At 35.8% G+C, this 27,248-nt stretch overlaps 1 protein-coding gene across 3 annotated transcripts in view; it reads right to left on the bottom strand.

The window, feature by feature from the left end:
- Positions 1–27,248, bottom strand: part of Pkhd1 (PKHD1 ciliary IPT domain containing fibrocystin/polyductin) — a 420,823-nt gene that overhangs the window by 20,600 nt on the left and 372,975 nt on the right. For 2 of the 3 annotated variants that reach the window (XM_046458594.2, XM_046458595.2), the window contains 4 exons: positions 18,726–19,743; positions 10,265–10,400; positions 8,781–8,868; positions 1,261–1,368 (listed from right to left, as the gene is read on the bottom strand). In XM_046458594.2, the coding sequence (XP_046314550.1) occupies positions 1,261–1,368; positions 8,781–8,868; positions 10,265–10,400; positions 18,726–19,743 (1,350 nt within the window). Of the gene's footprint in view, positions 1–1,260; positions 1,369–8,780; positions 8,869–10,264; positions 10,401–18,725; positions 19,744–24,038; positions 24,059–27,248 lie in introns of those variants that run through there. The other variant, XM_046458599.2, reaches the window with a different exon arrangement.

The raw sequence follows: 27,248 nt of genomic DNA, 5'->3' as shown, positions 1-27,248 counted from the left end.
CAGCCTCCTAAGTAGCTGGGATTTCAGGCACATAGTAATGTTTATCATTAATTAGAGTTTAAACTTGTTAATTTGTAGAAGATTGATAAGCTGCAAATAAGTTTCATCCAATAAAGATATAAATATGCTAAGCGAAGTTAGCCAATCCCCCCAAAAAAACAGATGCGGAATGTCTTCTCTGATATAAGGGGGGTGACTCAAAATGGGGCTGGGAGGGAGAACAAGGGAGGAAGCTTACCTCTAGATAGGGAATAAGGATGTGAGGGAAAGGGAGGGAGAAGAGGAATAGCATGGATGGTGAAAGGAGACCCTCATCATTATACAAAATATATGTATGAAGATGTGACTTTGGTGTCAACATACCTTATATACAATCAGAGATATGATAAATGGTGGTATAAAGGTGTATTAAGAATTGTAATGCAAATAATAATAATAATAATAATAGTAATAATAATAAAGCTCATGTATAATGGCAAAAAATAAAAATAAAAATAAAGGTGCATGAGGAGGTGTTAAATAAATAAATAAATAAATGATATGTGAGCATGTAACCTCAGAGAATATGGCTTTATTGCCCTGTATCCAATTGACAAACTTATTTCAGCATTTCTCTTTTGGCTATATGGTGCTATACTTCAAATGCTCTTTAAAATAGTTTTGCCATCCTTCTGGTTCCTTCATTAATGAATTAAATAACTTGTTGACAAGTACTCGTTATATATTTTCACAAGAGATGCCCTGAATGCACCAAAAGGGAAATTTCTTTAAGTGTTTTATCAAGGAAAATTGGGTCATATCACATTTTGTTCATACCCTCTACCGGTGGTTCTGAAGTCCCAGGAGGTTACTAGGCTTTATCACCATTTTCCACATGGGAATGTATGAGGAGAGGGGGACCCAAAGAGAAGATTTCATAATACTCAATAGCTCAAGACTGCTTCTCTTATAAATTAAAATTTCTCACTAATACTGAACTGAGTATCATAGAAATAAGAAAGGAAATAAGTAGAACACACAAAAGTAAATTTTCACATCTAGAGGAAAATATACACTTGGATTCTTGCTCACCATGAAGCCTCCTGAGGCTTAATTTCTATGTGTGCTTGCTCTTCACATGGTTAATGATACAGCCAAGTGAGTTTTTTTTCTAAACTAGTATAACTTCTTACTCACAAGAGGAGTTATTTCCATTATAAAGATGAAGGGATCATTTTTTGAAAGGAAACAGATAATAAAAGCACACTGTGCTGAAATTACCTGGAGGGGAAGTAACATTAAAAATAAAGTGCCAGTTTGACCCAGAGATCAAGACTGCCAAGTTGGAGAAGCTCACATAACCATCTTGTGTTTCTGCCTGGGTACACCCTATAAACAAACACAAAACAAAATGTAGCTATTAGTTATCTATTAGAGATCAGTGTCTTCAAGTCTTTTCTGAAGACAAGAAACTGGACAATAAAGGAAAATGTTTAAAAAATTAGAGAGGTTACCAAACCCATCAAGTTCTTAGACAAGTCTTAAAACCAAATATTTAAAAATAGAATAATAACAGAAAACATATATTGAAACATTCCTATGCTAGACACTGTGCTTTATACATATCATTATCTATAACTATATGACAACCCTGTAAAATATGCTATTGCCAATATTCTAGAGATTAAAAAAGTAGATGCATAAAAATTACTTAATTCTGCGATTATGGCCGAAATCTTCCTGATTTCAAAATTTGTATTCTTAACTATTACTATAGGTTGACGTTTTATTATTAGAAGTCTGTCAAGGAAAAAGTCTATTATCTTTCCAGGGGGTCAGTATTTTTATGAGTATTTATGTGGTAGCAGAGTTAAGCCAATAGATCAGAATAACAGCTAGTCAGAAAATCATGACCAACATATATACCATGCGTTAGCATAGTCTCTGGGTCTTAGTTTCACTGAATTAAATGCAAACAAGAAAGTTCACATTTTATAACAATAAACCATACATTTATAAAAGGAAAAGAGGCAACTTAACTCAGGATTACATTGCCAACACCATAAATTTGTTTTGGACTCTACTACCCCTAAATTACTTTGCTAATTAACAGCTGCTATACTTCACTCTGGAAATGTCACTATAATTGTTATGGTGGACAGAGTATAGAGTGGTGTTAAAGTTTATAAATTGGTTTGAGATCTCTAAGGCTGAAAGGTATCATAAAGACATAGCATGCTTAGTGGTACATTTTTCAATTCAATTGCTCAATCCTTTTTGTGAAAACAGTGTCTTCCTCATCAATTTTGCAGAGCTAACTAAAACTTTTTGGGGAAACATCTTTTCTTTCATCTCTTTAGACTCCCAAAATAAATAAAATGCCCAGAAAAATGGAAATAAATAAGCCAAGACTCAAATAAATGATAGGCGCCCAAGATAAATGCAGTTTATACTCTTTAAAACCTATATGCATCAAAATTATGGTCAATAAACTCTTGCAAACAATGAACTGCAGAGTACAGATGTTCAACATGAAATCATTTGCTGCAGTTTTTCCTTTGACAAACGTCCTTATTGTTCCCATCTTTGGAAGAATACAAAGCAGCATTTAATCGAAATGTGTCCGTGGAGCACAGTGAGTCTGCCTCATAGAACAGCCGCCAAACTGCCTAATGGAAAGTACTTTAGTTCCAAATGGGTTTGCTTTTGCGTTAAATACCAGCTTGCCTTAGAGATCTCCACAAAGATTTCCTTATATATCTATGATATTCTCAGATTTGAAGCATATGTGCCCCAAAGCTGAAGCAGTTGCTGCCAAGTACAGTACATTACTCCAGGGTTCATCATATCTTTGGAATAGCTATTATAAAATATACAAATGCCATTGACAGTCTCCCTGATCAAGCTGGTATAAACAAGGCACTGGCTGGATGAAGTAGGGTGCTGGGCTGGAAGCAATATTGAAATTGATTACATGGCTACCAGAGAATATTACCTGAATATGTTTCCACAGAGTATATGGCTTCTAAAATATCTTTGCAACTTAAACCATCTCTACAAGGAATTCACTTCCCCCTTGCTGTACACACTAGCAAACTATTGTATAATTAATGTTAAGGCATTATCTTTAGAAATACATTTTTTTCTGCCACTAGGATATATAATAAAATGTCGAAGGATCTGGAAGATCCTTAAATAATTGTCTTTTGAGTATATAAATCCACTTTTGGGGGGAAAACATCTTTTTCATGAAGGAGGTTCTCCTTAGAAAAAAGCACATGAAGTTAAATGGCAGAATAAAAAAGACTAGACATATAAATATGGTTTTGCAGTTGCTATTTTGTTTTTCTCCAGGAAACACTTAGAACAAGTTAGATAATCCATCCCAAATGCTTTTGGTACTATTCCTATGAAGTTAAAGAGAAATATTTCCTGATGGCTTCAAGAGAAACTTTCAATCATATGAAATAGGGTGCTTTCTGTGAGATGAGCATTCTAAAAATGAAAAAATACATATGATTTTTCCCTACTTTATGATACACACACACAAAATTTGTGCGTAGAAAAAACCCTCAGTCATTCCTCATACTCTCCCATCAGATCTCCTGAAAGGGACAATAGGGAGGCTACTGATCCAGGTGGGCCAACTGGCTTAAGCATGGTTAGATATTAACAGAATATAATAAAAAATGGATTCATGCATCATTCTTTTTGCATGGCTCCAATATAATCCTAAGATGATCAGTGTGGATGTCCTTAAGATAATTAAGGGAACACTAGTGAAAGGTGGTATGGAAAGACAAACTATGGAATGAGGAAGAAAACATGAGTAAAGAATGATATAGGAGAAGGTAGGTATAGGTAAGGTACTGAATATGGGCAATGTGTGGATTATAAAAGACATGAAGAATTAATGAGGCATGGACTCTGATAAAGTATGAAGTGTGGGCAAAACATAAAGTATTGATAAAGGAATGAATTAGAAATAAGGAATAGAATGTGGGGAAGGCATGGAATATGGATAAAACCTAGATATGGTTAAGTTGTGGAGAAAAGGATAGAAGTAGGTAAATTTCAATAGACACATTAGAATATCTGTTGTAATACTGGAACATGAGAAAGGCTGGAAATTAATATTTGATGCTGATACATTATGATCAAAAGGGAACTTACTGTTATATCCTAAGCACTCTCTTTACCATAACACCAACACAACAAAATGGCCTTGAACAATGGCAGAATGATTCCATCAAAACCAACAGTTCAAAACTGGCTCATAACATGGTTTGAATGTTTGATTTTTCACATTGGCCAGACTTGGAGCCTTTACTTATTACCATGATTTCCTGATGATGTGGCTTATTCCTGGAAATTTGTACATAGACCATTTGGGACTCTCCTTTCATCTTCAGACTTTACTATTCGTGTTAAAAAAAATGACCCAAAGCAAAAAACAAGAAGTCTGTACTATGGGTGCTATTTTTACCAATATGAGCACAAACAGGTTATGTAATTCTGCAAAGTTTAGGGGGAGATTCTCACAAAACACACAGTGTTCCCTGGGCCTGTAAAATTAAACTGTATAAAAAGAAACTGAGGAGGGTACTAGGACTTTGGAAGTTTGGAAGAAAATTATTTTTATGGGCAGGCTGAAGGGATTTGGTTTCTTAATAAATAGGTAGATAAATAGGGAATTTGCAAGCCATAATAATTGAAAGGCAACTTGAAAAGAGATGGTAGGAAAATAGTTCTAACAAGAAAACAACAAGCTTTAAACAGCAAGAGTTTTGAAGCTATGAAATGTTTAATCACAAGATGTGATTGCCTCCTCAAGAGACTTTTCAGGAGAGAGTTCTGTTCTCTGGAGTTGATGAGGTGTAGCCTTGTAGGAAACAAAATGGGATGCTAAACAACCCAAGATCCGAGACTGAATCATGAAGCCTATGTGAAGGAGAATTCATTACCTTGCAAACTTCTTCATAACAACTTCATCTCTCTCTCTCTCTCTCTCTCTCTCTCTCTCTCTCTCTCTCTCTCTCTCTCTCTCTCTTTTAAGACACATAGCAAAAAAAAAAAAAAAAAAAAAATGAAAGAGCAATACCCTCAAGAGAGTTAGGCGTTCTGTACCAGATTAGCTGATCTGTTTTAGGTCAAAAATATCTATAGCTAGCAGATGAGACAAGATTTAGCTCTTCTGTGATGGACTTACTCCTATTCATTGTAGCATTTTATATACTTTCTGGATGTCATGTAAAGGATCTTAGACACATAGGTTGGATAGAGCAAGAAATAAATGTAGAGTTTCAGCCTATTCTTGGAAATGGACAATTTTGTAGGTAGGTTGATGTTTAGACTGGCAGATCAATCATTTCTAAGTTTGGAAAAACAATATTCCAGGCAATATAAAAACAATAGAAATGCCCATGAAGTATGTAAGAAATCTGAGTTGTGAATAATCCTTAAATTTGTATAAGGTAGGGCTAGTAGATCAATTATATGAAAGTATATTACCTTGTGTATGTGTGTGTGTATGTATACACACAAACACACACACATATATACATATATATACATATACATATGTGTGTGTGTGTATATATATATATATATATATATATGCCATAGCAATTTAAAATTGCCAGTGATTCATTGGTATGAAACCTCCTTCTAACATATTACTGATAAATCTCAAAGGGCACATAATTACCATGACAGCAATAATGTTACATGAATAACCAGTGCTTAAAACCATATGTCTATAAAGAATGGTTTGTAAAACTTGACAATATTCCCCACTTTTTCCCTATGTAAATATCATGGTACTAATATAAGATTTACTTAAAACTTTTATTTCTGGTTTTTGTTGTTGTTGTTTTAACATTACTGACAGATATCTCTTAATGTGCATATTTTAAAAACATTTATTATTATTTTTGAAAAACAATAAAGCTAATACTTAGAAAGTATTTAAAATCTGAAACAGCAATAGAAATGTTTAATTTAGAGACTTGATTGGGAGTGACCCAGCTCTTGGTCTAAATTTTTCCATAGCTCTGAATTCAAACAGACAAGATAAATTCATTGGTTCTAATTTTTAAATTAGATCACCCCATAAAGATTTTTTTTTTTTTGAGAAGGCCTATCTGGGATAAATGTTGTGTGGATGAGGGAGGCTGCTTTCCTTTCTAGAAATATTTCCCATGACCTACCTTAAAATTTGTTTTAACCAGTTTGAGTTTGTGGAATATCTTATGAATTTTCTCACTGAAACTATGGAATAATTAAAGGGACTTAACAGGTTCATTTTTTTGTAGACTGTTAAAATCTCTGGCCTCCTGTTCAAACATCGAAGATGGCTTTAGAAAGTTCCAATGAACCATCCTGTTCCTGATTATATCCAGTTGATCTAAAATGAATTTTCCTCACCTGATGGCCAAATTTAGAATTGAACTGTGATTGTGCATGATTGGCATTTCCTCAAATGAGAAGAAAAGCACATAATCCTACTTGTGGCCAGATAAAAGCTTAAGGTCCCCGTGTAGAGAGGAAGTTTGTGCGCATGGGGAGTTTGAAGCTTTTAGGCAAAACTTATGTTGGGAGTTGAAAACTTTGGCTCATGAAATAGAAAAGACTCATAGTAGGAACAGTGATTAATAACTTGGGATAGGCTGAAGCAAGGCAACCCTTTTCACACTTTGAAACACAAACCATAACAACCAGAAGAAGAAACTTCTTTTTCCTTTTGCCTTAAAACTTAAAACCATTGTATAGGTAAAGGTAAAGGTATTTCTATACCTTTATCTAATCTGACCCAGCAAATGGGTTAGACTGACATTTTTCTGTTTCTCCTAGTCTAGTCTTTCCTATTTCAGTAAAGGAGACCAACGTCCAAACAATATATGGAGGCAAAATATAGATTTATTCTTACATCCTTGTTTCCTTTACTTCCATTACACGACACTCTGTTGATTCTACTTATAAAAGACACTCTGAAACAACATTTAGGTTTGTGTTTGTTTTTGTGCTCTGTTTTTTATTTCCATTATTTCTTGCCTGGTCTTCTCCGGTCACTGATCCCTAGACTAGTAGGTTCATCCTTATTCTCCAATCCACCCTCTAGAGCAGAGTGGGAATCAAAACATGGAAGTCACAGGTTGTTGCTGATCTGCTTAGAAGTCTCAGAGGCTTGGAATCTCACTGAGAATACAGTTCAGACCCCCCATGTGGTCTCCAGAACCCTTGGTGGTCTGGCTCCAGTCCAACTCTTTGACTTTACCACCCCCTTTATCTCCCATAGTTACTAGATTTATTTGCCTTCTTTCTGTTTCTCAAATATATTCTTCTGGAAATATTATTTTTAATTATTTCTAATTGATGCCTATTATTACACAGAATGGTGGTTTTCATTGTGGTGTATTGCTACATGAATACATTATTTGATCAGTTTCACTTCCCAGTATTTTCCCCTACTCCTTCTCCTCCCTCCCCCTGTTCCTTTTGCTCTACCTTGTGGTCTCCCTCCTAAAACTATTTTACATGGATCACATTTGTACTGTTTTAAAACATTAAAATTCAATAATTAAACTACTTTGTAATTAGAGAAGGTGTCCTTTTTAAGCTCTAAAACAAAGACTAAACAAGTGGCACAGAAATGATCCTTGGAATTCTGAGTTCTTCATCTGTGGCAGACTACTAGGCACACCTGCAAGTACATTCTTTAATCTTTGGGTATGTTGTAGTGGGATTCTTTTTGTAGATTCTATGGCCAAGAATTTAGAACTCAGAATTAATTTTTATTCAAAAACCACATTATACATGTTTGTTTCTATATGGACCTGGCCCAAAAATGCACATTCCTGGTCCTCTCTAGAGAATATTTGATATAATTTGGGGGGAGCCAAGACTTCGGAATCTTCATTCCAAGTAAACCCATTTTCAATTTCATATACACAAGCTCTAAGAAAAAGAGATGGAACTGGCAGTTGTGCTGGAATTGAACAAAAGGCAAGAACAGAAACAAGACAAAGGATAGAGAGGAGGAAATGAACTCTGAGGATCAGATGCTTTTGCATTTATCAATGATTTATTCTACAGAATGTTGAGAACAAGTGTTTCTGTTCCTCATTGAAACTACATTGTACCTGGTGAATTCCATCCTGTACCAGCCCATGATACTGTACCAAACCACTACGTGTCATGGAGAAAGTAGTTCATAAAAAAAACAAACAAACAAAAAAAAAAAAAAAAAAAACTGGGGTTTGAGACCAAGCCAAAGAATCTGTGCCCTTTATTTTACACCATAGTGAGAATAAATGAATGATGCTATGAATTCCTAATGGGAACTGCTATGGCTTGGATATGGTTCAAGCGTGACAGACAAGTGTTCATGTGTTGAAATTTAATATTACTTGTGAGATATTAATAGGGTTAAAATTTAATCTGGCCACGGTGTTTAGAGTTGAAGCCTTTGGGAGGTATTTAGAATTAGATAAATCATCAGGGTAGAGTGGCCACAAATAGATACTGGTGGCTTTATAAAAGTGAGACCAGACAGACATGGACATACATGCACTCCCATCTCATGCCATGTGATGCCCTGCACTACCTCAGGCCTCTACCAGCAAGAAAGCCATCACCAGATGCAGATCCCTGAAACTCCAGAACTTTGAGCCAAATAAACCTCTATAAAAATTTCCAGCTTCAGGCATTTTGTTATAAAAACAAAACATAGACTAAGATAAAGAAAATATTTATTTTCTGTACAAAGTAATAATAGATATTTGAAAGTCACTAATACCAACCTTTTAGCACTGAATCTGATGTCCCTTCTAGGGAAGCTGAAATGGTCCAAGGCTCTGAAGGGAGCCCCAAGGACTCCACTCTTCGATTCTGAAAATGGGGGGTGGAGAGAAAAAGTTGGATTCAGGAGAGTATTCTGTGAAATTATCTAAAAGAAAAGCGGATTCAGACTGAAATTTTTATTGAATATATGTTCAATAGAAATAAATGAAGGAAAACAATAAATGCTTTCTTTCTCATATTAAAAAGATACCAAAATAGCTTACTGAAAGAGAATAGAGATTATGATGGGAAAATTTGAAGCAGGACAGAAAACAGGAGAAAGGACATCTAAGTTTATAAAAGAGAAGAGTGTCATCATTAGTTTAAGGTCACTAAGAAGGGAAAGGTTAGCAGAAGGAAGAAAGAGAGAGTTGGAAGTGCTAGCCTAGATCAAAGGTGACAGGTTCCAAGTATGGACCTTAGCCCTATGTGTCAAGAGATGTACTTGTAAAGAGGAGAAAACTGATGTGGTAAACCTATTTCATTTTCCTCATAAATTTTATAAACTTAGAAAAGATGAAATACAACCAGTGACCATGGAGCCTGAAAATAGTATTATGTACAGAAGCTTCTTGTTAATGACTTACTGAACCACATGTAGAGAGATAATTCAAAAGATAACATAGAACCATAATATATATGTGATGTCATGAACTTTTCACTATGAGAAGACCTCTTCAGATGTAGACATTCTTCTTTGAATAGATGTTATGGTTTAGATATGAGTGTCTCCAAAAAGTTTATGTGTGAGAAAATGCAGGAAGATTCCAATGCTAAGGGGTTAAATTATGAGAGCTTCGACTCAATCAGTGGATTAATCTACTGATGTGGATTAACTGGGAAGTGGCTGGAGGAGGTGAGTCACTGGGCTGGTAGCTTTGGGGTTTATATCATGTCCTTGGTCAATGGAGCTCTCTCTGCTCCCTGGTGCCATGTCTTGAGCTGCTTTTCTCCTCTGCACTCTTCCAACATAATGTTCTGCCTCATCTCTGGCCCAGAATTATGGAGTCAGCCAACCATGGACTGAACTTCTGAAACCATGGGCCAAAACACATACTCCTCTGGATGTCTATGAACTCAGACCTCTGAAACTATGAGTGCCACATAAACTTTTCCTCCTCTAAAATTGTTCCTGTCAGGGTTTTTGGTTACAGAAATGAAAAAGCTGACTAAAAAGGAAGGCTAGATTTCAGAGAAGATATGAGAAATATGCTTCAAGAATTTTCCTGTTGGAGAAAAGTATCAGAATTTTCTTTATCCTTAATAAAATTCTGAACATTCATAGAAAATGGAAGGGAGGCAGACTGTGACTTGGAAGAAAAATGACAATAACAGTAAACAGTTTTGTGTTGAAAATTTCACACGTTGGTTACTCTGCAAATGTGTATCAATGATGACAAACCTAAAACGTGTTATATAAAGTCCATTACCTGTGCAAAGTTACCTGTTCATCCAGAAAAACAAGCCGTGGCTGCATGGGCAGCTCTTTTCCCACTTCTCCATCTGAAGGCTGGACTAGCACTGAAAGAACATAGGGCCGAGTGTATATCCAGTTCTCAGTTTTGAAACTACTTGTGTTTCTAGCAGAAATAAAAACAGAATACATCCATAGGGTTACAAATATCATTGCAGTAACTCTTTTCCAAAGACATTATTACCAGTGAAAATATGTTGTTTGCCCTTATTGCTGGAAAATTAATAATATACTATATAATGGCTCATTTTATATTGATATGTAAATTATATGTATATTTGATATGTATGCTTAGGCATAATAAAAAGTGAACTAGGTGGGATAGGGGAGAAGCACAAACTATGCACTTATATTTTTATCATTGTGTATTAAGTTCAGCAAAAAATAAAGCCTTGGTAAAGGAAATTATCAGAGTGAATTATTTAGGGGCTGCTATAAGTTGAATAGCAGGCTATTTAACCAGCTCTCCCAGAAAACATCCTGGTTTTGTGGAGGAAAAAACTACTGTGATTTGTAGTGTGTTCCAATTTCTGTGGTGTAAACATTCTCCTGACATGCTGATTCCTGGGTAACCAAGATAGTGTAACTGAAAAGAGCTGGGAAGAGATAGCCAAAAGAAAACTCCAATGCACCAGCACTTTATGCATTTAGTATCCTCACAACCACCATTTCACATTTATGTTCTCCCGGTGTGTGGTGTGTATGCATTAAGTAGATTCCATACCTATGGCACTAATTGATTAATTTAGTGTGATTGCAAGAAGCATCTGAGGAGTATAATGCTTGGGACATTTTCTGAGCAAAAACTGTGTACCAGCTATTAAAAACTTTCCAAGTATAAACTCATTGCATTTTAAAAATGACGCTATGATATGGGTGCTTTTATTTACATTTGAGGAATAATAAGTCCAAACAACTTACGTAACTTGATAAAGGTCTTAGTTGTTGTTCACCAAGGTCTTAAGTGGTAAAGCAGTGAGATACATCACTTCTCATCTTGTTCAAGCATGTTAATTGCTGATGTTATTTAGTATTAAAATAGTTACATAATCCATGATAACTTAAACATCTTCACCCAGAATTTGAATATGTTGGATGACCAAGCTAGCTTTATTAAAAGGACACTAAACACTTACATTCCATTAAATCTATTATGTTTTAAATCACAGGCATGCAACATATATTTGACAATTAAATGAAATATACAGACACTATATATCATACGTATCATATATATTCCCCTAACATAGCATCCTTTGTTGAGTTGCCTTAAAATCAGCCTAGACCAGATCTAATAAGGCTGTTTTATTTTGTTTTGAGTATCTTATCCTCTCCCTTCAGTAAATATATGCAAATCACTTATTCTATTGCCCAACTTCTTCCCCTTCTTCATGTGAGGAGAAAGTATTTGCTCTCCCGAAGGGTACATGTTTGGTAAAGCTGAAGACTAGTCCTGAAAGGAGTAATAGTGGAAAAGCAAACACCACTTCGATCCATTGATCACAACATGAGGAAGTTTCTGTACGAAGTAACTCCCCTCTCCCCTGGGAACCCTAGGACAAGCAGGCAGAGTGGGCATTTGTGGTCATACTTTTGGTCACCTACCAACTAAAGTTCTGGCCTCTGTGCTAGAATCACTCCCCAGGAATTCAATTAGCTCAATCTTCATTTATTAATTTGCTTAGCCTGAGTGACTATGGGCCTTTCCCCCAACCCTTTTTTTTAAAGGGACTAATTTAAACCAGATTTTTAAAATCTGTGCCATTAATTCTATCCTTCCATAGGTCCCATGTTATTGGAAAATTTTAACATTGTTACCAGATCCTATTTCTCTCCTAACCTAGTCCTTAAAGGCTTTCTGATGAGGGGCCAGTGCAGGCAAGCAGTCTGGGTTAAAGAAACTGAGAGACCCATTAAAGATTCTGACATAAGTACATTGATGTCTGGAGACAAAGCAATGAGAAACAACTGCCTGAACACTGTAGAAAGGCCTGTCCCTGACACACTTCAAAGTTTATTGTGAGCAAACATCTCTTATTAAATGTAAACAGCATCTCACTGGAGGTCAGAGACTTGCTGCTGCAGCATATCCCAAGGTAATACCACTTTAAGCTCCACATAAACTCTTAAGCAGTTTCTATCCTAAAACCTGACCGTAGGTGGTACAGTTTTTTACGATATGTTATAATAGTGCAATAAATCTGTTAGCTTAAAATCGAATCTCCGTGGCCTTTTAGAGAAATCATCATTAAATGCAGGGTCCTGTTAATGATGCCATCCAAGTGAAATTGTTTAATCTGCTAAGGGGGTGAAAGGTCACCAAATGAATTTTTTATAATACATCAACTTGACACGCAATAGGGAAAACTGTAATAGATAAAAGCAAAGGAAAAGGGCACTGTCTTCTTCTGATAGGTCAATAGCAGCCAAGAGAGTCACTCATCCACTTTCCTTTCACGATGGGGCTCCTTTTGCATTTAATATGGACACCCAATTAATACCTCAGCACCACAGACAACCTCATTTTAGGTGACTTATAGCAATTTCTCCCCCTTCCCTGAAATGAAAGTGATCACAATACATCATAGCATTGTGCGAATTAACGTTAATTGATTCAAGTTACCAAGCAATGATGGGCCACTTATATAATCTAGGCGTTATTGGGTGCTAGAAGGGATGGAGGGAAGATTAGATTCCAGTGTCCGTTGCTGTGACGACGGGAGTCACCTGACGCCTTGTTAGACAGTTGTAAGGTTCTATTGCTGGCCCCAGTGGGGTCGTCAGTAAACTGGAGTGATGTCCAAACATCATTACACGCTGCTCCAATATTAAAGCAAAGGGATTAGCAACTTATTGCAAGCAACCTGGATTTGTCATTGTGCTGTCGTTATCCAATTTCCAACTGCTAATGTGACTGTAGCCTGCAGGCAGAAGGACCTACAGCCAAACTTTAAAAAATGGGGGAGGAAAGTTCCCTCTATCCCTCCCAGTTTTAACCACCATTTAATAGCTTCCAATATCCACTCAGGTACGTGGAAAAAAATTTTTTTCTCTCCAATGCTTAAGTGCAGGATAAAGGAGAGAGATCAAGAGAATACAGAAATTTCCCACTTCAGAGATTACCAGTATTCATTTCAATTCTTGTTTTTAAATCTGATACATCTGAAATGTTTACCCTGAGGAGGACAGGATTATTTTTATTTGCATGGCAAACTCAGCAAACAGATAAATCCTATTGGTGAAAAACTAACTCCAGTCAAAACCAAGTGTGGTGGGATGAGGGTGGAGATCAGGAAAAGGAAGCCTTCCTCTTCAGCCTTCTCAAAGCTACTAGTCAGGTTCCTTGAAAGAACCTATTTTGATTAAATGATCAGGGTGTCCTGAGAATTTTTGTTCTTTTTTGCTTAAAATAGATTAAAGGGTACTGGGACAGAGCACTCACCTAGCATGTATGAGGCACTAGGTTCTGTCCTTAGTACCACATAAACAAAATAAAGGCATTCTGTCCATCTTCAACTATGAAAGTTAAAAATAAAATAGATTAGAGAAGGCAGAATAGTCTCTAGCATGAGGGGACTTAAATTCAATAGGAGTCTAGATGATACTATACCCTGGGGGGAAAAAGTAAGTCCCCTACTCAACTGTGCAGGACAAACATGTTAGTCCTCCTGTTATGTACACTGTTCAAGGCACCGTGAGATACAGGAAGATAAATAAAACAGCATGACCTCTGCCCCTCAGGAATGCTCTCCTTTATAGTTTGTAAGACAAAAATAACTTTCCTGGCTCTCCTTCTGAATTGATGCATACCATTTTACTTCCATTCCATGAGACTCATGCTCCCCATTAAACCCACTCAGGCTTCCTCAGAAGCTGTCAACTCCCAGGAGAGAAGATGTGCCTTATAATCTGACAGTTTTCTTTGGGCGCTATGGTGCAGTGGTTTTGAGCCTGGAACATTATAGGCACCCAATATTTTTCACTATAGTAATCCTGACAGCTCAGTGCCAATTGTGTTCTTCCTGTTCTCAGGTCACTATTGACTATGGAAAGCCACCACCCATTCTGGCCTGGCCAGTTTCAAGTTCTGATGAGCCACTCAAGCAGTGTGCTTACTGCTCTGCTATAGTATTTTTGATTAAACTCTTGTGATTCCTTTCCATTGCTCATTTAAAATTGAGATTTGAGGCAACCTAGGTGTAAACTGCACTGTGTTAGGAATATATAAAGACATGGAATAAATTTGGTATGTCTTCAATAATATCAATTAAAACATTAAGTTTAGGAAACAAAAGTGAAGTATTGTAATTGGTAAATGATTTGAAATAATATTTTATAATAAACCTAACAAATATTTTATCAAGAATGGAAACTATAACTGAATTTTAAAGATCTTACAAAAATATTCAAAATCTCCTGTTTATATTGGGAGACTGTAACAGTCACAGTCTGGCCAGGAAAAGCAGAAACCACTCAAGGTTTTTCTAAGGAAGAGATTTGATATAAGGTATCATTTACATAGGACTGTCAGAATAATAGAGATGCCATTAAGTTTACATTTCACTATTTGTCATAAATATCAAATGATCATTTATTGTGAATGAAACTGTATTAGGAACTCTTGGGAATACAGCAGGAAGTTGAAACCTTGACTACTGAATAAATATAAAAATGAAAATAAATTCAAGTCAGTTTTATGGAAAACTATACTAGTGGTTAAGCTGGTTCATATTCAATTAATGATTTTTTTTGTAAGAAAGATAGAATGACGTTAATATATTCTAATGAACTAGCTGAATAAATGTTTTTTACCCCTCCACTAAAAACGATCTAGATTTTATAGAATCCATATAATAGTTTGAACATAATAGCTATTAAAATGTTTGGAGAATTAAAAAAAAAACACCAAAATGTAGCATTTCATGAGTCTATTGCAGTTACTTATAAATTTGCCATGTGTGCACAAAAATCTTAACTTATTTGATTTTTAGGTAGTGTGATTCAATTTTGGAATTAGAATCTCAAATACATGAAAGCAGGGAATCGCTGGATGCAGACATGTCAGCAGCAGCAAAAGATTACAATTAACATCCTGTTCACAAGGAAAATAGAAAATTCTGCAGAACAAGAATCAAAGATTTAGTGTTCTGAGACCATTTAGTATAAGAACAATAGTCCCCAAGGGCATTATTGCAGAAACAGTGCTGTGAAATAAATGATAGTTTTAATGATAAACATGAATCATCAATAAAAGTGTGAATGTTCTCTGTTATTTCCCATTTAATAAGGCTGGATGTTATGTAATGTGTCTTTTTTTTTTTTTTAGTTTTAGTTGAAGACTTTTTAAAATGCTGCTAGTAATTAAAGGAACAACTTTTAATTGTTTAGAAAACTTGCTTATGCAGAACTTAAGGCCACAAATATGAAACAGTATTACAATAATTTTGTCATTCACCTAACTAATGAAGTAGTGAATTTACTCTGTAGGGAAAAGATGATATAGCATCAAAATACTCTGCAGTGGTAAGGTCATGGCTTTGCAATGAGGAAATGGCAACACAGGATTATCTTCCAGGACAAAGTTTCTACCAATCTTGAAAGCTAATCCTCTTGTGTTGAAAACTCTGCCTTGCATACTTCAAGTAGCTGTTTCCTAGAAGCAGGTGCCTGGGTTACAGAAATAAATACAGAATAAAAAATGCAGAATAAAAACCTGAATTGATATCAGTTAACTGGCATCACCTATTGACTCTCCTAGTTTTCTTCTCTGTTCTAAGGCAATTTAAAAGTGTACTTCTTATGTAGAAGAGGGGAACTTAAAAAGCCACTAATGTGATAAATACACACACATACACACACACCCACAAACACACAGATGTAATCTCCCACATTGTCATTATCCCTTTCATGGACCCACAGCTGTTTTCTGGGTCCATGGTTCATGATAATGTCACAATCAAAGAGCTTTACGCTTTGCAGCATAACGGAATACCACAACTTAGAATTACACCAGTGTATTATTCATTAGGGAATAGGTGAGAATCTAAATAGGCTCAGCTGAGTTCCATGCACTTGAAGAGGATCTCAGGAAGAATCCAGTTCCAAACCCATTCTGGGTATCAGCAGAATTCATCCCTTGAGGCTGTAGAACTGAGGTCCCTGTCTGCTCACTAGTGGTCAAGCAATGTCCACTGTCTCCTCATAGAGTCTACCTACCATACTTTTCACATGTCCTCTTCCACCTTAAAAGCAGTGACTCATAAGACCTTCTCACACTTCAAAGGCTCTGCTTTCCTCTTCTGCTATTTTTGACCACAGGAGAAAGCTCTCCTTTTTTAAGGGTTGTGTGCTTGGTTGAGACAACTTTGATAATCCAGAATATTCTCCCTATTTTATAGCTTATGGTCAACTCTGCCAAATACCAAATATACATATTTCTCTCCCACAAAGCCAAAGTTGGTACCTTCTGGAAAGTAAGCAGCAATCCAACATGGCCTCATTTTTTGAAATTTCCAAAGCCCCATTAGATTAACAAGAATGAATCTCTGGAGAACATACATGGTACTTTTCCAGGAAGGACTGGTTGCTGGACTCATTTCTGCTGTCTCAAGGTCAATTCATTAGCTTGTCAATGGCTCTCCAGTGAGTTGAATGGAAGTCTCCACTGACACTGATCAAAGCTGAAGGAAACGAAGCTGGCCTTGGGGCCTGCAAGGCTGGGGGGCTGTACTTACCATATTAGGCAACTCCTAGGAGTTAAGAAACCTTGCTAATTCTCTTTCAATTGCATAGAACATGGGTTTCTCATTCTGCAAAGATTTGTTCAGACATGCTTAAAATGCAGACTTTATCTTCAGAAGATTTACTTTTTGAATTATGTCTAGGAAACCTCTCTTAAAATACCAGAGAAATAGAAAGAAATGGAGGATATAACACATTCCAACAGAAAATCAATGCTACAATATACACATTCAGTAGTTTCTTATTAAATCAGAAATATCTGAGTCAAAAGTGAAAACATGGGGACTATGATGAATGGTGGGTGAAAAAGTAAAAGTGATCTTTTTCTCTGATGCTCTCTCAATTCCTCGTGATGGAATGATATGCTGCATTCTATGTGGGTGTGTACCTGACTGGTGTCAGACCCAATATCTGCAGGAATTTCTCAGATGTACCTTGATTGTTCTACCCATTGACTTTTCTCTTTCCAGCTAAGGATCGAATATTCACCGAGTAGTTTTATACAAAAATCAAAATCAGTCATTTTGGAATGATGACCTATGAGGACAGGTCAGAACTATAATTCTAAGTAAAATCAAGCAATGGGCTGAATGAGGTACACATGCCTATAATATACTTACAGTAACTCAGTGAGACCTAAATAAAATTATGGTAAAGGAAAGAAAAAAATTAAGCATAAGCTAAGATGTATTACTTATAAAATTTTTTAGATTCCTAATATTTCATGTACAATATAGTAACATCACTAATAAGGTAAAAGTTTGATGGCTGGCAAAAATATTCAAGATTTAATAGCTTGAGCAATCATAAACTATAAGCACTTTTTAATTCTAAGCTAACAATTTCCAATTTCCTTCAAATACACCAGATTGGGGGGGAACAAAAACAAACAAACAAAAATTGCTTCAGCTTCTTTTCACTGAAAAAGAACACCTATCTCCATTTTAAAGACACAGTACAAAAATGCTAAGCATCATTCAGATAGGTCACCCTGTGCATAAAAAGGCAATGAATGTATTTGTGAATAGACCTGTGAGTGTGAAGCAGTCACTCTTTTTGGTTCTCCTTTTTGTTCAATTCTAGAGAACCCCAAACACATAGAAGATGGTTGTTTACAAATAAATACTATCCATTGAATATTAATTGCTTATTTATTAGCACTACCAAAAAGTGACAAAAGTAGCAAAAGAATTACTTTTTCACCTTAGCAACCCCAGAGACTAGCCCCTTGCTTAAATTTATTATATGAATAAGTAAGTGAGCAAATTAACTGAAAATAAGTTGCTTCAGAAAAACATTTTTTATATACTTTTACTTTAAGTTACCAAAATAAAATGTCTTTCAATGCCTGTAAAATAGAAAAATCATGAAGAATGTGGATTGAATAATGAATTTAAAAATTGATAGTTTAATCTTTAAATGACTTTTTGAGCTTTTATTCTCATCTTTAAAACACAGCCAGATTATGTGACTCAGTGTAAGTAGGTTGACATTCGCAATTACGTGTCAATGTGAACTCAAGAAATCAGTCTTCAGGTAAGGTATTAGGGAGTGAAACTAATCAAATTATATTTTTATATATACACAAGTTAGCCACAATGAAACACACCATTATCTATAATTAATAATCACCAAAAAATGCTTTAAGAAAGATCAGCCCTGATTCTGATATTATTATGTTGGTACTTACCCATACCCAATGACTCCTCCTTTTGATTGAGTCACCACTAATGCCCCAAAAGTCATATTCAGAATATTCTGCAGCACTCCAGTCTGTTGAGCAGTGATGACTTGGCGAGCCAACTTCTGTAATTTGCTACTTGATAAGGATGGGATCAGTTCAGAGCTCCTTACTTTTGGCAGATCACCAATTTCAATGATGATCACTTTTGAGATAGTTTCCATAGTGGCTGGTGGTAAGATTGTGTCTGAGCTCATTTCCATGAGAGTTCTACGCTGACCAACTCTTCTATAATGACTGGCACAGGTCACAGTTGGGCAATTGCGCTTTCTTTTGGCTCTACTGTCAGCAATGGTCTTTAAGGTCCCTTCATTGCCAGGCATCTCATGAGTAAATCTGATTTGGTTTTTATCAATCTGTAGGAAGTTAGTTAGTTTCTCAAGCATCACTGTTTCCCAGCCTTTTTCTAGGACTGAAATTGTCACAGTGAAGGCCAAATAAATGGAAAGCCCTGTGCGTATTTCAACGGGCTCCTCTCCTTGCAGGACAACATACAAGAGGTTATCCATGATGTTGAAATAGTTGGCACCAATAGGCTCATCCAGCAATGAGGAAACTGATTGCACTAGGGTAGGTGGAATAAAATTTTCTCCTAAGAAAATGTGAGGTCTCTGGAGCTCATGGTAAAATACAGCCAAAAGAAACTTAGAGGTACTTTTGTTTCCCAATAGGTGAAAACGTAAAACTTGAGGAGTCTGATCTACAAAGCAGACCTTGGTGATTTGCCTGATGGGTAAAATGGTATAGAAAGTGGATACAGGCCTAGGGGTAGAGCAGAGGGTATTGGCATTTACACTACTAAATACATCAACAAAACCACTAGTAACAGATACAACTGGATATACATTCTGGATTGCCCAAGTGATATCAACATTTTCAATAATTAGGAGTACTTGGTCAGACTGTTTGCACATAAAGCCTTGTATCAATGCTCGGTAAGTACATTTCAGTTCTTCTCTATATGTACCTATAAAACAAAGAAAAATAAGACACATGAGCCATGATCACTCAAAGATGATCTGCAATCCATCACTCCCATTCTCTGTAACTTCCTGAAATATCTATTGAACATCTAAGAGTGCTGGATTGAGAGTACAAAGATTTTTTTTTTTTTTTTGGTGGTGCTGGGGATTGAACCCAAGGCCTTTTGCATGAGAGGCAAGCATTCTACCCACTGAGCTGAATCCCCAGCAAGAGTACAAACAAAGAAATTGGGAAAAATATGAAAAGATATACATGCCTTAAATAATAGCTGTTTGTTGTATTTTAATTATACTACATGATGTATACTATTTGAAGTTGGTAAAAATAATAACTAAGTGTAAAAAGAGTTGGATCAGTAAAAGACTTAAGTTATAAATAATCACTAAAGAATTTGGAGGAAAAACATTTTTTTCCCACTCTCACATATGCTATACAACACAGAATACTTCATCAAAACTGCAGGGATGTTTCTCCCCACCAATAACCAGTTCTCCATCTGACCCCAATTGGATGCCATACAACTTAAATCAGTTATGACACTACCTGTTATTATCATCAGACCCCACAGGATAAGGGCTTAGTCTCACAAAATCATCCCCCCACACACACTTCAGATACTATCACAAGTCCCAGAAGTGACTTGTGCTTCTGACTAATCAACTGTAAATCAGGGTTCCCTTACCCTGTCCTTGGGATCAATTAATTGTTAAAGAGGCTCAGCACTCAGGGAAACACATTATTCATGTTAAATAAACCATTTATTATAGAAGATACAACAGAAGATACAAATGAACCCCCAAAGGGAAGAGATGCATAGTATAAAGTTCATAGAAAGAGGCAAAAAAAAACCCACCTGGCACCTCCCGATGTTCAGTCATCCCACAGGCTACCCAAACCCAGTCCTTTTGGGTTTCATGGAGGCTTCATTATGAAGGCAAAATTGATTAAATCATTGACTTTTGGTGCTCAACTCAACCTTCAGCCCCTCTCCCTTCCTTGGTTGTAAAGGGGTGGGGCTAAATATTCCAATCCTCTAGTCACATGGTAGTATCCCCTGGCCACCAGCCACCAGCCTGAGGCTATCAAAACTCACTTCAGTAGGACAAATGATGCTCCTATCACCCAGAAAATTCAAAGAATTTAAAAGCTCTGTGTGAGAAGTTCCTATCACACAGAAAATGACAAAAACCTCAGGAGTTTTGGCTTAGGAACCCCTAAATATTAGTACAAAATATTTCCTATCATCCATATCCAAAGAGGTTCTAGGAGCTCTAACTCCATTGTAACAGAGACCAATATGTGTGATTCTCACTATACCAAAATATCCCAGCTCCATAATGGAAAAAGAGTAAGGGAGAAGCAGTAATAATATTCAAGTCAATGGACAAAGAGGTGAATTGAGGGGATTGTAAAAGAGAATTTATGGAGGTACGCTAACATTGAAAATACATATTATGATTGGATTGTAAAAGAGTTCAGATGTCAAACTTCAAAATTTTCTCACACTTTCTTTTCCCAAAAATATAAAGAATAAAGAAGAGCAGTAAGATAAAAAGAAGAAAGTAATAATTTGGGAGAATTGTTGACATTAAATAAAGCACAAGTTGAGGATGGTCAGGCTAATAAAAAATATTTAAAGAAATATCATTATCCATTATTCCCACCATTCCTAATTGCCCTGTGAACCTATGATAACTCTCGTTCTGAATCCCCAGTGATATTTTATCTCCCAAAAAGATTTCCTTTGCTTTAAAATAAATTTTCACAAAATATTTTTGCATTGTTTTCTACATAGTTTGAATTTCCCTTAGTGCAAGTTCTTCAAAGTAATTTGAAGAATTAAAAAATATCAAAATTACTAATATAAGAAACACTGTTTGAACATGATCTGTTTCCCCCAAGTCTTCCTTCCATATGATATTATTATAAGTCTATTTCAATATTGTCCATGATATCACTAGATTTAATTACCAAAATGTTGCCTTGGAAATATAGAACACGCTTTCCTTTTCCCTTGAAAATAATAGCAAAAACAATGATGGTAAAAAAAAAATCACAACAGAAATTACAAAACATTTCAAACTGAATAATCAAAATTTTAACATAAGAAAATATGTGGGATGTGGTTGAAATATTACCTCTAAGGAAAGTTGCCATGTTGAATGCTTATATCAGAAAGAACAATTTAAGAGAAATGCTTTATAATACACTTTAAGAAATTGGAAAAACATCTAAAATACAACTTGATTATATTAACTTGCATACTTATAATTTTCTAAAAGAGAAGATCTTAAATGTTCTCACACAGAGATGCATATACACCTACACATACACACACACAAGGTAATTGTTGATGGATGTTAGTTAATTTGATAACGAAAGTCATTTCACAATGTGTATGCATCTCAAAACATCACATTGTACACCTTAAGTATATACAATTTTTTATAATTTATGCCTCATTATATATGGAAAAGGACCAACATATCAAGAGTGGGAAAAAAAAGAATTCAGAAAAAGAGCACAAAACCCGAAGTAAGATGAAGTAAGGAAATAATAAATTTGACAGTAGAAATCAGTGAAATTGAAAAGAGACAAACACAACAATAAAACAAAACAAGAAAAAGTGAACAAAGTGTTCTTGGGAAATAACAACAGACCAATTAATCTAATATAAACTGATCATAGAAAAAGAAAAAGAGAAAGATTACAAATCACCAGTTACAGAAATGCAAGGTTTATTATTACAGATCTCACAATAAAGGATAATTTAACATTAGAAACTTTATGCCAACAAATTTAACAATGTAGGTGAAATAGATTTCTTAAAAACTGACACAGGATGAAACAATTTTGAATTGCTCTATGCCTCTTAAAGAAATTGGGCTTATTAAACTGAGTGCTGAATTATTCATTTAAGCAAAAATTTAATTATCATATCCAAAAGAATTGTCACTTTTACACGGTATGTTTTCTCCTTGTGGTTCAATAATATGATAGTTCAGATTTTAAGTTAAGAATTATCTTCAAAAGCATGGATCCAGTTGAAGTAAATTCATTGATTTATCTTGGTGGCCATAGAAATTATGTTTTGAGACCCTGGTGACCAGTCTCAATTATAGTTATCCTTTCCGAGTGACAGTTAGTTGGCCTTTCCTCATGAAAAATCCTTGAATCACATTGATTCTCCTTTTCTATGTTCTAGAGTTCTCTATTTTCATATATATATATATATGAAATATTAATAGTATCTGTGAAAGAATTAAAGGGAAGCATAGATCATTTAAGCTGCGTCCGAAGGAAAATAAAAGGAGGTGGCAGTTGCATATGGGAGAAAAATATATATATATATATTTTTTTTTTTTCAGCCATGATGATGTTATTGATTAATCATTCACATTCCACCCAGTTTTACACATCTCTGGTTATTTTTTTTTCTTTTTTTTTTTATATTTTTTATTGTTGGCTGTTCAAAACATTACATAGTTCTTGATATATCATATTTCACACTTTGATTCAAGTGGGTTATGAGCTCCCATTTTTACCCCATATACAGATTGCAGAATCACATCAGTTACACATCCATTGATTTACATATTGCCATACTAGTGTCTGTTGTGTTCTGCTGCCTTTCCTATCCTCTACTATCCCCCCTCCCCTCCCCTCCCCTCCCCTCTTCTCTCTCTGCCCCCTCTACTGACATTCATTTGTCCCCCTTGTATTATTTTTCCCTTTCCCCTCACTTCCTCTTGTATGTACTTTTGTATAACTCTGAGGGTCTCCTTCCATTTCCATGCAATTTCCCTTCTCTCTCCCTTTCCCTCCCACCTCTCATCCCTGTTTAATGTTAATCTTCTTCTCATGCTCTTCGACCCTACTCTGTTCTTAGTTACTCTCCTTATATCAAAGAAGACATTCGGCATTTGTTTTTTAGGGATTGGCTAGCTTCACTTAGCATAATCTGCTCTAATGCCATCCATTTCCCTGTAAATTCTATGATTTTGTCATTTTTTAATGCAGAGTAATATACTCCATTGTGTATAAATGCCACATTTTTTTTATCCATTCATCTATTGAAGGGCATCTAGGTTGGTTCCACAGTCTTGCTATTGTGAATTGTGCTGCTATGAACAAATCAAGGTCATCAGCTGAAAGCCAAGAGTGAGAAGGGAAGCAAAGTGTTGGGGTGTTGAAAATTAGGGGCAGAAGGTTGGATGGAACATTTGTGGATTGAGAAAATGGGGTAAAATACTCACTGTGGCAAAGGCTTCAACTCAGTATTAGATGAGGGAATCAGTCTATAAATGCAGGCAAAAATTTATAAATTCAAATTTACAAGTAAGACCAAATATTCTTTAAAATGAGAAAAAGAAGCACAACACAATTGTAAGTTCAACAAGCCTTATATATAGCACAAATTTGGTAGAAACTAGGGGAAAGAAATGTTTTCTTGATACAACCAACTCACCTCTATATTTTTTTCCTTTATTTCTTATTATATATGTTTGTGTTGCTTCTTTTTATGAAAAAGATTGTAAGATTTACTATAAATGTCTTACAAAGATAATTTAGTCTTTTCTTCAGTCTAGATGACTAAAACCTTTTTTTTTTAGCATTGATAGTTTAGAAGTTCAGTTCTTTCAGTTCCACAACTCATTTTTGGTGTGTATACATGTTAAGAATTGTTAAAAATATAGGATATTTTTATGATTTTTCTCCTATATAAGCTGTTTTATCCAAATAAATTTTCAGTGCATTTATGGCACTGTCACTTCAACACTACATCTCCTTCACCTCTTGCTTTATCCTTGCATATCCTAAGACATATTCATATCACACCTAGGATCTGGTTCCTGTGTGCCATAGCACTGGGTAAGTAGACTCAGATCTTCAGTAGTAATTTCCTGTAAAAGTGATTGTGAACCCTAAAAATAACTCCCTACAAATCCAGACCAAACATGTGTCTAACTCAACTTCCCCTTAGCCAGATTCCAAAAAATGCTATGGTCAGTCCATTGTCACCTAACCCTATAGCACTTATGTTGAAGGGGAATCTGGAATTGAAAGAGAATGTAAAATTAACTAACATTAGCTAAAATGTCTTAACATTAAAGATTTTACAAAAGCATAGATCCATGCAAACACATTTCAAGGACTCTTTTAGGATTCTTGGAAGGGACTCATGTAAATGAAGACCCTACAACCTAAACTGCATTGTCTTCACAGTAAATTGGTCTGGGTTTCAGGGAATATGAGCCAAAGCCTTGACAGCCTAGTACAAGCTCAGACAATTAGGATAACAGGTTCACTTAGGGCTGGGGTTATGCCTAGCAATTGAGAATAAGAGATTAAGGGTCACAATATTAATAGTATCTGTGAAAGAATTAAAGGGAAGCATAGATCATTTAAGCTGCGTCCGAAGGAAAATAAAAGGAGGTGGCAGTTGCATATGGGAGAAAAATATACATGTAACTGGGTTTAAGCACAAATAAAGGGCTTTGAACAAGTGAGCTAGAAAAACATAAATTATAGTCTGATAGCAGGATACCTGTGTTCATTATTTTGAAGGTCAGTGGTGATGACAACTTCAATGTTATCATTGTTTCAGTGAGTGGTAAATGCAGTGAGTGAGAAAAGAAAATATCCCTGATTAAAAAAAATTAATAATAATGATAATTTTTATTAAAAGCCTATCCCTGTCAGTTATTCCTCTATAGAAGACCAAAAGATAACTTGAGCAATGAGAGTCTGAATATACAAACAAATGACCATACCATATAGAAAAATGAAACTCAAAAAACCTACTATCTACAGGAACCAGTCTACTGACCCACCCCATTATCAGCAGCAACCAGTTCAAGAAAGGTAAACAATAACTCCTGGATAGCCAATACTTGATTAATAGCTGCAAATTTTCATAATAATTTATTGTTTTGCCACTAGCCTCCAAGCTAGTAGATTCTAACCAAATATACACCCCTAGCCAATCACATTGAATACCCTATTTAGTTGGCCCACCTACAGTTTCCCAGACCAACAGCCTCCTTTCAGGGTGCACCTGAAGCCTTCTCTTTTCTTGGTCATAAAGACTTCTCACTCTACCTTTGATTCTTTACAAAGATAGGTGATGACAGATGACTCTCTTGCTGTAGCAAATTCAGGATAAAAAGTTTTTGTTTGTTCTCCTTTGAGTGATATTTATTTCCAAAGCAGTCAAGGTTTTAGCTAAATTATCTACCTTGATAAGAATCATGTCAGAGTTAGAATGGGGAAGAAAACAGCGATCCTGTCCCTATAATCAGAGAATAATGAGCAAGGCCTACTATATGAGCATAAGCCATGGGAAACAGGGAGCGCAGATAGTAAGCCAGATGGGAGCAGCCTGGGAGGTGCAGGAGTTTTACCTAACGGGTGTTCCTCAGAGCATGGGAACAGGAAGGAAACTCAAGATCTGATGCTGTGACTTAAGAGGGACTTAAAGGGAGTGGGCATTTTTACAAGAAAGTAAGGTTCCAACAGAAGAAAAGGGTGAAAAGAATGCTCTTTGAAGTTAAAGAAGATCGTGCTGATTTCAGCTTAAGAATTCCATGCAGCACTGGGAGCAAATTTTGGAAAAGGGGTGTAAAAGGTTAGATGAGCTCCTGAACATCTCAGGAAAGAGATGTTCATTCTGGAGGTGGTAGAAAGTGCATGGTAGGTAGACTGTTCAGAAAAGGACACTGCATCCTCACACTAAGGGTATTGTGGAAGTTATGGAATATGAGAAGGGATCTGAGGGCTCAGGCAGTCTTTGTCCCTGGGGGGCTCTGAGTTACTACTTAAGCAGATTTTATATGGACAGGATGGTGGTCACCCCAAGGTCATTTCACCCAACATAGAATGATTGCTTAGGCAAGCTGTAGGCACAAAAATATCTAACAGGAAGTCTACAGACTAGTGGTGTGGAACCTGGAAGGGGCGCAGAATGGACAGGCCAAGGACAAATCTTGACCCTACAAGAAGCCTTCACATCACATGGTTAGCAGTTCTTGCCTGCCTGCCTGCCTTCTATCTTACTCTTCTTCCCTAGCCTCCCTTATCTAAAACCTCTTGATAGCAAGTTTAATGATCCTTAATTCATAGATTAAAAAATAAATGAGTCACAGCGATTCTGACCCAATGTACTATTTAGTAGTAATAATGAGGTAGAAGAGGGAGGGAAAAAACATATTTCTAAATTTCTTTCTACATATGCCTCTGGCAAAATGATATGTAATCTAAGCAATTTCCCTTTGGATTGCATTTAGACGTGAGGTTCAGGTGCAATGACTGACACTGTGAGAGAGGGCTACAATCCTTAGGGCTTTTCTGTACCATGTATTAACAGGCACACAGGGAAAGAATTTTGCTTATTGCCAAATCACATATTTGGTGAAATCTCATTTTTTTCATATTATTATTTGGCCTTTTGAATAAATATTTAAAAGGAGGATAAAAGTATAGTCACAA

The sequence above is a fragment of the Marmota monax genome, unplaced genomic scaffold, assembly GCF_021218885.2.
Source record: "Marmota monax isolate L192 unplaced genomic scaffold, Marmota_monax_Labrador192_F-V1.1 WCK01_AAM20220418_F8-fsc00191, whole genome shotgun sequence".
NCBI classification, from domain to species: Eukaryota; Metazoa; Chordata; class Mammalia; order Rodentia; family Sciuridae; genus Marmota; species Marmota monax.
Note: the sequence above shows the minus strand (reverse complement) of the source record. Positions and strands in the feature narration are given on the sequence as shown.